The sequence below is a fragment of the Pangasianodon hypophthalmus genome, chromosome 19, assembly GCF_027358585.1.
Source record: "Pangasianodon hypophthalmus isolate fPanHyp1 chromosome 19, fPanHyp1.pri, whole genome shotgun sequence".
NCBI classification, from domain to species: Eukaryota; Metazoa; Chordata; class Actinopteri; order Siluriformes; family Pangasiidae; genus Pangasianodon; species Pangasianodon hypophthalmus.
Window position 1 is genome coordinate 1,158,922 of NC_069728.1, and position 11,678 is coordinate 1,170,599.

The window sequence follows — 11,678 nt, forward strand, 5'->3', positions numbered from 1 at the left end:
AGGGAAAGAGACAGACAGAGGAAGAGACACAAGGTCTAAACAGCTATTATTAGTCATAAGTACAATATTTATTTATTTATTTATTTATTTTATCGGACACACACAAACAAACAAAGCTCAACATCAGAAACAATGCTAATCCACATCATATAAAAATACACACTTTAATTTTTTACTCCTATAAAACACTGGGCCTCATTTATCACACTGGATATGAATGAATTTATTCATAAACTGTATGTAGCAGTATTTACACAGGAAATCTTTAATGTGTAAATTGAAAATGTAATGTTGTGGAACATCTACAAGATATTGAGAGAAAAGGTTGATGAGGTGTTGGATCAGAGTTAAATGGGCTTGGCCACTCAGCACAAGACCTAGCTCTTTATGTATGTGCAGAGCTGCTTTATCTGGTCTTTATTCTTACCCCCAACCCAGTGCTTCTCCACCAACACCTCACTGTCCTCTACTTTCACATTCATCAGGCACTTATGGAGGAGTTCCTGACTGAGCTGGAGCTTGGGGAAATAGCATCAACACTGGACTCCTGTTCCTGTGTGCTAGGGGTCTCACTGGGGACAAGAGCTCCTAAGTTTGTGTCAATTTACAGATAAAACTAAATTAAACAAGGTGAAGCTTGATTTATCAGCTTCAAATCATATAAATGTCAATGAGTTACTGTGATTTTATAAACAGATTATGCTGTCAAATTTAAATCATTTACAGTATTTATTTCAACTACACACCGATTTAATGAAACTTTTGTGAAACAAAGAAACCCTAACCCTAGTTTCATATTAATGGCATTAAGTAAAGAAATGTTAAATGAGAAACATATTATTTAAAAAGCAAGCCAACACAAATTCCTAGGTCTTTCAATACTGTAGACCATGATATTCTTCTACACAGACTTGAACATTGGTTAGGTCTGTCAGGAGCAGTACTAAGCTGGTTCAGATCATATTGAAATCTGGGCATAATAGTTGACTCTGATCTCAGCTTTGTTCCTCACATCAATAATATCTCTAAGGTCACATTTTATCATTTGAGTAACATTGCAAAAGTTCATCCATTTTTATCTGGAAAAAAAGCTGCAGAAAAACTAATCTATACATTTATTCCAAGTAGATTATTTTACTGTAATTGTCAGCATCCTACCTACTGTAGTTGGTCTCCGTGCCTCTAGAAGCCCCCTGTGTTCCCCTCTACCTTAGTTCTTCCTTGTGTGTCCTTGTTAGCATTATCCAGTTCACCTGTGCCTTGTTTCCCCTAGGGTATTTTAGTTGTGTTTTTCACTTGGTTTTTGAGTCTTGGCTGTGAGTTTCCTGCTTTGTTTCACCAAGTCTTCCAAGTTACCTCAAGTAAGGTGTTCTTAGTTATTGTTTGTTAATGTTTTAGGTCCAACATTACTGCCTCTGTGGCTAAGTGGAAGACCTCTCAAACCACAACACCAGAGACTTGAGTTCAAGCCCAGCTTGTGACAGAAAAACCAAGTCAGTCATGGACCAAGAGACACTCAGTTCCAAGGACCTTTTGGCAGTGATTGCTCAACACGGGGCATCTTTCCAGCACCATGTTCTCAGCCGACAAGAAGAGCTGATGACCAAACACTCTCAACTCCTAGCCGAGGTGATGAGTTCTATCCGCCAGCTCTTTGAACGCCTCCCTGGTCCTTCACCTTCCTCTGTATCACCCCCGAGTGGCGACAGGCCTTCTCCAGTGGTGGAGCCCTGACTACCACCTCCCAAGCCCTTTGCTGGAGATACGAGTTCATGCCAGGGTTTCCTCATCCAGTGCTCCCTCACCTTCGAGCTCCAACCCTCAAGTTTTCCCACAGACTGCTTCAAGATTGCTTACGTTATTACCCTTCTCTCAGACAAGGCACTCTCCTGGGCCTCCGCAGTGTGGCAATCCCAGGATGCCTGTTGTGAGTCCTACGCGGCAATTGTGGAAGAGTCCAAGCGAGTGTTTGATCATCCAGTCAGTGGTCAGGAAGCCTCCAAGCGCCTGCTCACTCTCCGTCAGGGTTCCCACAGCACGGCTGATTTCGCCATTGAGTTTCGGACCATAGAGGCCAGGAGCGGATGGAACGATGAGTCGCTGAGGGTCTGCTTTCAGGGAGGGTTGTCTGAGCCCCTTCAAGATGAGTTAGCCACCCGAGAACCAGCTGAGGATCTCAAGTCCCTCATAGCAATGGCCATCCGCCTGGACAATCGCCTGAGAGAGCGGAGGGCGGCTTGCCACAACGAGTCTCAGTCCCAAGTTCCTCTGAGCAGGTCTGATTCTCCAGTTTGTGTTCTTTCGTCCGGAGCTTCCCCGACCTGTGAACAGCTCCATGACTCCCCGGAGGAATTTGGCAGTTGGGCTGTTCCAGGCTTTCTCCTAATGAGAGGGAACGTCGCATGAGGGAGCATTGTTGCCTTTACTGCAGTGTTTTCAGCCACTTCCATTCCACTTGCCCCAAGCTCTCGGGAAATGCCTGTCCCCGTCCAGCTTCAGGAGGGCTGTGATGGGGAAAATTTGAGCTCCTCCTACTAACACTGTCCTAGCTGTTCCAGTCACTCTGTCCTGGGAGGGCCACCAGCATCTGGTCCAGGCTATGATCGATTCTGGCGCCGCAGGTGACTTCATGAATCTATCCTTGGATAAGGAACTTAAGATCCCTACCCAACTTCTTCCTCATCCCCAGGCAGTTACAACTTTGGACGGCAGACCTCTGGAACTGGGCAAAGTAACAGAGGCCACTCAGTCCCTGCGGCTTACTATCTCTCAACACCAGCAAGAGGAGACCTTCTATCTTATTGACTCACCCAAGTATCCTATTATCCTGGGTGACCCTTGGCTGCGCAGACATAATCCCCGGATCCACTGGCACCATTCTGAGCTGGGGTTCCACTTGTCAACTCACCTGCCTACTTCAGAGCCCCTCAGCCCCAAGTTCAGAGTTTCGAGAGTCTGTCGACCTGTCTCGAGTCCCCAGTGTCTATCATCATTTCAAGGCAGTGTTCAGCAAGTCCCAGGCTACCTCCTTACCACCTCACCGCACTTACGACTGTGCTATTGATCTACTCCCTGGTTCCTGCCCTCCCAGGGGTCGAATCTTCTCCTTATCTCCCCTCGAATGCTCTGCAATGGATACCTACATTAAGGAGTCCTTGGCAGCCTGCATCATCCATGCCTCCACTTCCCCGGCGAGGGTGGGGTTCTTCTTTGTAGAGAAGAAAGACAGGATTCTTAGGCCTTGTATTGATTACTGTGGCCTGAACAAGATCACGATTCGGAATCGATACCCCCTTCCTCTCATGGCCACAGCTTTTGAGTTGCTTCAAGGGGCTTCCATTTTTACTAAACTGGATCTCCGCAATGCTTACCATCTCGTGCGGAGGAAAAACCAAGGGGACGAATGGAAGATGGCCTTCAACAGCCCCACGGGCCACTACGAGTATTTGGTGATGCCGTTTGGGCTCACAAACACCCCTGCAGTATTCCAAGTACTGATTAATGACGTTCTCCGAGACCTACTTAATCAATTCGTCTTTGTATACCTTGACGATATCCTCATTTTCTCAAAGTTACTGGAGGAGCATGAGGGGTATGTTAGCAGGGTTCTCCAGAGACTCCTTGACAATCATCTCTGCGTAAAACCCGAGAAGTGTGAATTTCATGTTATCCAGGCTCAGTTTCTCGGGCTCATTGTCACTCCTGGCCACCGGGAGATGGACCCTAAGAAGGTTCAAGCCGGTCCACAACTGGCCCATACCTGCCACTGTCAAGGAGGTTCAACGTTTCATTGGCTTTGCAAACTTCTATAGGAGGTATATTAAGAATTTCAGCTCTGTGGTGGCCCCCTTGACTGCACTTACCAAGGGAGGAGGAACCAAGATTCACTGGGGTCCGGAGGCAGCGGGGGCCTTCGAGGATCTCAAGTGCCACTTCACTTCCGCTCCCATTCTTTTGATCCCTGACCCAGAAAGAGCTTTCGTGGTGGAGGTGGACGCCTCAGAGGTGGGTGTAGGGGCCATCCTGTCACAGAGGGGTGAAGATGGAAAATTACACCCTTGCACCTTCATGTCTGACCGCTTGTCGGATGCCGAACGCAACTACCATGCAGCTTGCCTTGGAGGAGTGGCGCCACTGGCTTGAGGGGGCTCAACACCTTTCCAGGTTCTCACAGACCAAAAGAACCTGGAATATCTCCAGCAGGCTAAGCGGTTGAACCCTCGTCAAGCTCAATGGTCCCTGTTTTTTAATCGATTCCAGTTTCTCCTATCTTACAGACCCGGCACCAAGAATGTCAAGCCAGATGCCCTGTCTTGAGCCTACTCTCCCGAGACACAAGAGAAGCCTTTGGCATCGATTATTCCAAGATCTAGGATTGTCACGCCCCTTCATCGGGAACTGGAAAGAGTAGTGAGAGAGGCCCTTGCCCATGAGCCCGATCCAGGCGGTAGTCCCGCTGGACGCCTGTACATTCCTCAATCTGCCCAGGCCCGGGTCTTGCAGTGGGGTCATGAGTCTCCCTTGATGTGCCATTCAGGAAGTGCTCGCACACTTGACTTTCTCCAGCGGCGGTTTTGGTGGCCGTCCATCAAGGAGGATGTTAAGGTCTATGTGGAGGCCTGCCCCGTGTGCAGCCAGGGAAAGTCTACAGGTGAGCAACTTCAAGGACTGCTCCACCCCTTACCTGTTCCCCGCAGGCCATGGTCGCACCTTTCTATGGACTTTATTACGGGACTCACGGGACTTCCTGCTTTGTTTCACCAAGTCTTCCAAGTTACCTCAAGGAAGATGTTCTTAGTTATTTTCCTATGTTGTTTTTCCATTATCTCTACTGTTATTAATACCTCTGTCTGAGAAGAACTTTTGTTGGATTTTTTTTTTCTTGCAAAGACCTTTTTTTAAATTAAATCTACATTGCCTGGAGTACTGCCTTGAGTGTTTCGTTTGGGTCCAACATCACCGGCTCTACAGCTATGTGGTAGAACTCTCAAACCACCACACCAGAGGCCCGAGTTCAAGCCCAGCTTGGGACAGTAATGCTCTCTTCTATGGACTTCCCCCCAAAAAAAACTCTTTATCCATTACAGTTAGTACAAAATGCAGCTGCTCAGCTTCTAACACAAACTAAATAGAGACCATATTACTCCTATTGTGCAGGAACTGCACTGGTTACCTGTGACATCCAGAATTGATTTTAAAGTGCTCTTATTAGTTTTAAAACTCTTAATGGCATTGCACCTGTGTATTTAGCAGAATGCCTGATGGATTTCACCCCAAATCATTTTTTAACATTAACAAATGATGGGTTCCTTAAGGTAAATTTTAATAAGAAGAAGCTTGGTGAAACTGCTTTTAGCGTCACTGCTCCCAGGACGTGGAACTCACTCCCAGTGTCTGTCCATCAGACACCTTCACTAAATATATTTAAAACGCAGCTTAAACACATTTATTTACCTTGCCTTTTAATTAGTCCTCTTGATTATATGCTTAAAACTGCCTTTTGATCTCTTAATGGTCTTTATTTTATTTTTTATTTCATTACATATATTTATTTCTGAATGACTTTTTAGAGTTTAATATTTTATTTTTTAATGTCTTGCATTATTATTGTTTTATTATTACATAATTTTAAATAATATTATTTAAGTTTTATTATTTTATATTTTATTATATATTTTCATTATGAAGCACTTTGAGGTGCCTTTTTTATGCAATGAAAGATGCAATATAAAAGTAAAATTATTATTATTATTATTACTATTATTATTATTATTGTTATTACTATTATTATTATTATTATTGTCTTACCCCAGTATCTCCAGTGTACAGTGTGTATTCTCCAGTCCAGCAGAGAGCAGCTTCACTCCTGAATCCTGCAGTCTATTGTCACTCAGGTCCAGTTCTCTCAGACTGGAGGAGTTTGAGCTGAGAACTGAGGACAGAACTCTACAGCTTTCCTCTGTCAGATTACACTCACACAGCCTGGAAGAGTAACAATGAAATGTCAGAACACTGACCTCAAACACATGAACACATCCATAATACAGCTATAGTTGAACATGTAACAGAAATGTCAGTGTGTTTCTCTCACACACAGAAATCAGAGGACACCACATCAGGACATTTACAGGAGCAGGGACGTCTTTCTGCATTCCACAATCTCTCAGCTACAATTTATTAGAAGACCATTAGGTCATGTACATACACACATGTGAGAGCGAGCAGCCTACAAACAATACACTCTGATCTGTGTTCAAGTTTCTAGAACCAATACTGCAGATATAGTGCATTTTATTACAGAAAATAAAGAATTATAGAACTGTACACTACCAGTTAATAACATGCCAGTACCAGTCGTACTTTACAGTGAGTTAGATGTTGAATTTCACAGAGACAGTAAACAGTTTGTATATGTTGTTCTTTGTGTTCATACATTTACAAATCTGTCACCTCGAGACCTCCAATTTTACACAGACACTGGTTCAGTTGTTTGGTGTGGACATGAGTTCAGGTGTAATGTAGGTGCAATTTTAGAGAGAACGTAATAAATCATGATTGTAAGATTTTGTGATATGACAAAAAAGTGAAATAATCTTCTGGAAAAGTACCAGAGGTTTGTTTAGACATGATGAAAGTAACTATAAATAATTATTATTAAGTATTCACTATTAAATTATTATTAAGAGTGACTATTAACAAGCATTAATCCAAACAGTGAAGTTCAGTGTTACATTAAAACAAACCATGCAGTAATACATTTATAAATAAAAATACTCACTCAGCTGTTCTGGAGGCTTTGATCACTGGCAGCAGCCTCTGAAGACATTCCTCTGATGGGTCATATTTACTCAAATCAAACACATCCAGCTGATGCTCTGAGTTCAGTAACACAAACACCAGAGCTGACCACTGAGCAGGAGAGAGTCTGAATCCACTAAGACACCTGTAACCTCTTCTGTTCAGGTAAGTTTGTACTTCCTGCACTAGAGAATGATCATTCAGTTCATTCAGACAGTAGAACAGATTGATGGATTTCTCTGGAGATGGATTCTCCCTGATCTTCTCCTTGATGTACTCGACTGTTTCCTGTTTGCTGTGAGAGCTGCTTCCTGCCTGTTGCATTAAGCCTCGTAAGAGAGTCTGATTGGACTCCAGTGAGAGACCCAGAAGGAAGCGGAGGAACAGGTCCAGGTGTCCATTCTCACTCTGTAAGGCTTTGTTCACTGCACTCCTGAGGAAATCAGACATATTTGATTTTGTGAAAAGATCAGACAGATCAGTGGTTTGTTGATCGGTTACATTTCTGCTGATGAAGGAGAGAAATGCATATAAAGCAGCCAGAAACTCCTGAACACTCAGATGTACAAAGCTGAACATCTTCCCCAGGTGAAGCCCAAACTCCTCTCTGAAGATTTGGGTACACATTCCTGAGTACACTGACACTTCTCTGACATCAATGCCACACTCTCTCAGATCTTCCTCATAGAAGATCAGGTTTCCTTTCTCCAGCTGTTGGAAAGCCAGTTTTCCCAGTGCCAGGATACTCTCTCTGGTCTGCTGAGGATCAGGGTCACATTTCTGATGGTATTTTTGGCCCTTGTGTTTGATCTGAAAGACCAGGAAATGTGTGAACATTTGAGTCAGAGTCTTGGGGATCTCTCCACTCTCTGCTTCACCCAAAATTCTCTCTAGAACAGTGGCTGAAATCCAGCAGAAAACTGGGATGTGGCACATGATGTACAGGCTTCTTGAAGACTTCATGTGTCTGATGATTTTATTGGCCAGGCTCTGATCACTGAACCTCTTCCTGAAGTACTCCTCTTTCTGAGGATCACTGAACCCTCGTACCTCTGTTACCTGGTCTACACACTCAGGAGGGATCTGATTGGCTGCTCCTGGTCGAGAAGTTATCCAGAGGAGAGCAGAGGGAAGCAGATTCCCCTTGATGAGGTTTGTCAGCAGTACATCCACTGAGGCTGACTCTGTCACATCACACAATCTGCCATTGTTCTGGAAATTTAGAGGAAGTTGACACTCATCCAGACCATCAAAGATCAACACCACTTTGTAGGAGTCTATTAATTGTAGTTTTCTCACTTCTGGGAAAAAGTGATAAAGAAGATTCATCAGACTGAGATTCTTCTGCTTCATCAAATTCAGCTCTCTAAAGGGAAGTGGAAACATGAAGAAGACGTCCTGATTTGCTTTTCCTTCAGCCCAGTCCAGAATGAACTTCTGCACAGAGACTGTTTTTCCAATTCCAGCAACTCCTTTAGTCAGCACAGTTCTGATGGACTTGTCTTTAAAGAGGTCATTGCATTTGATGGGTGTCTCCTGTGTTGCTGGTCTCCTGGACGCTGTCTCAATCTGTCTCACCTCATGTTCATTATTGATGTCTCCACTCCAACCCTCTGTGATGTAGAGCTCTGTGTAGATCTCATTCAGAAGTGCTGAGCTTCCATGCTGTGAGATTCCTTCATTAATTCTTTTAAACTTCTCTCTCAGGCTGGATTTCAACTTTGGCTGATACACAGAGGCCACAGACTCTAACAAACAAAGTAATAACATGTTTTAATGCAAAATCACTGAGCACAATATAAAATGTCGAATTCTTTCAAATGCTGCTGTTCATTCCTGATTCATGTACTAAATATTAATGAAGGAACAGGACCATTGTACAGAGTAACCACAAGCTGGTCCACGAACAGAACAGAAAAGCACCAGATGTACATGATACTAAAATCAAACTTAAAACTAAAAGTGTTAATATCCAAAATAATTTCCTCTCTCTAACATGAACCTGATGGAATAAAGTCATGACTCAAAGCTCTTACTGTTGTACAGTGTGTTAGCGAGATCTGTGTGGTTCATGTTCTTCAGGACGTGCAGTGTGATCTTCAGCGCTCCCTCTCTGACACTGTGCAGATCCTCTTCGTCCTCCACCTCCCTCTCAGTGCATGCTGGGTAATCTGGACTCAGGAGCTTCCTAAACCTCTTCAGCTCATTCTTTATCAGAGTGATGACTTTGTGTTCCAGCTCCTGGTTAGAAACCCACAGTAACATATCTAAATATTATAAAGTTTCACACTGAGAGATGCTTTTATATTATAAAAAAAATTGAATGTCTCTGTGTATTATCACAGTTACACTTGAAAGTCTTTCGGATTGTCCATAACTGTCATTATTCTAAAAAGCCACAAACCTTGAATATGGACTCCAACTGATTTCTGCTGATGTTTGATTTCTTCTTTTGTGGTCTGTGAATAAACAAAACATAGCATGTAATATGGACTATATGTATTCATAGCTGCAAAACACACACTAATAAATATAGAAACAGATATTTAACACTATCCTCTTAACACAATACACTGATTTCAGGACTTCCTACCTGACACTAACATGTTTAGGAACAAATGTTTGAATGAATGATTAAAATAGGTGGATCAGGTGGATCACTGTCGTAAAACACCTCACTATACTGACCTCACATCAGTAGAACTGTCTCTGTCTCTGAAGGTATTTGGAAGATCCATTGACCCGTCACTCTTCATGGACACACAGCTGGGTTCTGGTGAGTCTGATCTCTTTCCCTCCATCATTCTACAATTACAACAGAAATATCAGCAATAGTTAATACTCTGCTGTCTCAGCACTGTTAAACAATGTGTTCATCATTGAACACCAATAATTCCATCTTTTTAATTCAACTACAGTCTGCACACTTATTCAAACAGGAGACTCGCCTCATACCTCAGGAATTACTCTGATGTCAGGAGTCCCAATCACAGCTAACTGACTCAGCTGGGTCTTAAAGCCTGTAGAGTTCACTGACTCAAAGCTGTGCTGCTCTTATGCTACACATTACACAGTCCTTTTTACTCTTCTCTCAGTGAATGATTTCTCTAAACTGTTCTTAGATCGGATCAGTGATGTATTTGCTGTTGTTTAACAACTTGAACCAAAGTTTAGTTCCTCTGTTAACTAGTGAGTGTTTAGAGACACAGATGTATTCGCATGAAACTGTATGTATTTACTGCTGGTGAAAACTTATTATGGTAAAAGTAACTCACCTCTCATATTTTTTTATGTCCATTTTTCCAGACACACTCATGTTGGAGGTCATGTCTCCTTCTCCAGATTACAGCAGGACACACGTTTACTTTACTCCAATATCGGTGTGTTAAATCAAACCCTGTATCAGCACAGAGTCACCTGTCACATAAACCTGTGTACATTAAACCTTCAGTACAAACCCACAAACCTCTTCTGCATCTAGTGTCACTTCAGTGTGTTAATATATTATAGCTTTAGATTTAGATACTCACTGTGTTTTTACTCCTGAAATGGTTTATTTTCCCCTCCACACAAAATGGTGCTGCTGAGTTTCACCTTCACTGGTACTGTCTAACTGGTTTATCTGGTTTATTCTGCAGAGGGAAGAGCAGTGATGCAGACACGTGTTAAACACATCTGCGCGCACACACCCACACACACACCCACCTTGCCACAGAGACATGGTGCTGGTTTATTTTGGTTTGTTTATCAATGATGGATTGACTGCTCAAAATAAATCAATAGCAGTTTTAGATTTCTATAAATACACAGGGTTGTGCTAGGAAAATATTTCAGGCTCCTTTCTCAGAGCTCTATCAGTAAGACTTCAGCCATTTCACAATATGCATTCTTATACGATCTTGTGTCCTTGTGTACTTGTTCTATGTCATCGTCCACCGCCAAAGTTCAATTCCAATACTCAAGAACACAAGTACTGAGGACATATGAAATTACCCAGATGTGTTCTTGATATCGAAGATGCATCGGATGCAGACATGAGCGTATCGAACCCACTTGAAAACCCAGAAGTCACTGCGGCAAAACCATGGAGGATGACGGAAGCTGACCCATAACTAAGTTTTAATGTCTTTTTAACCACAATACCAACAAAAGATTGATATATATATATATATATGAGGTTTTTGAAAAATCGACTTTATTCCTCAGAAGTATTTTAATGAAACGACACTAGCTTCCATCCTGAGCTAAAGGTTAACTCGTTAGCTTAGTTTTTAGTTAACATGAGGTTGCAGTTGCAAACAACATTAAAACATGCTTAAATAACTTTTGGTTAATCAGCCATTTAGCAGTAAATCTATCAAGCAGCTGAAAAATATTACGTAGGGAGCACTGAAGTGCTGGATTTCTATTGGTGATGAACCGAGAACTCATCCCAGGACTTTTAGTCATTAACTGCTTTTATAAGAACCAAAACATGAGAATTATTCATGTGTAAACCCCTCAGATAGAGCTGGTAAAATGAGAATATTTTATAAATGATATGAAGTGTTAAATGATGGATATAATATTATTTTATGTGGAGATTTCAATCCCATTACACATGAAAAGGATAAATTCCCCAATACAAACACATCAATATCCAGAGAAGGGAAACTACTCCAAAAGGTTTGTGAAACACATGAAGTGAAAGAGTCTTTTAGACAGAAATTCCCTCAGGACATCGGTTTCACCGTTTCGACTCAATAATAAGAAGAAGAAGAGACAGAATGTCCAGCTCTAAACCATCCGAGTAGCACATTACAGACCTGATCACTCAGTAGCCTCCGATCACTGATCTGTGAAAGTGAAGCTAATGATGGAGTCACACGGCAAGAGAAGCT

At 42.4% G+C, this 11,678-nt stretch overlaps 1 protein-coding gene across 3 annotated transcripts in view; it reads right to left on the minus strand.

Moving 5' to 3' along the window:
* Positions 1 to 10,422, minus strand: part of LOC113524034 (NACHT, LRR and PYD domains-containing protein 12-like) — a 32,575-nt gene extending 22,153 nt beyond the window's left edge. The window contains exons 1-7 of one of the 3 annotated variants that reach the window (XM_053242309.1): positions 10,329 to 10,422; positions 10,074 to 10,195; positions 9,487 to 9,603; positions 9,203 to 9,257; positions 8,835 to 9,039; positions 6,779 to 8,546; positions 5,809 to 5,982 (exon numbers count right to left, since the gene is read on the minus strand). In XM_053242309.1, the coding sequence (XP_053098284.1) occupies positions 5,809 to 5,982; positions 6,779 to 8,546; positions 8,835 to 9,039; positions 9,203 to 9,257; positions 9,487 to 9,603; positions 10,074 to 10,126 (2,372 nt within the window). In that variant the 5' untranslated portion in view covers positions 10,127 to 10,195; positions 10,329 to 10,422. Of the gene's footprint in view, positions 1 to 5,808; positions 5,983 to 6,778; positions 8,547 to 8,834; positions 9,040 to 9,202; positions 9,258 to 9,486; positions 9,604 to 10,073; positions 10,229 to 10,328 lie in introns of all 3 variants that reach the window. The other 2 variants (XM_053242308.1, XM_053242307.1) reach the window with 2 other exon arrangements.
* Between the last annotated feature and the right edge of the window lie 1,256 nt (positions 10,423 to 11,678).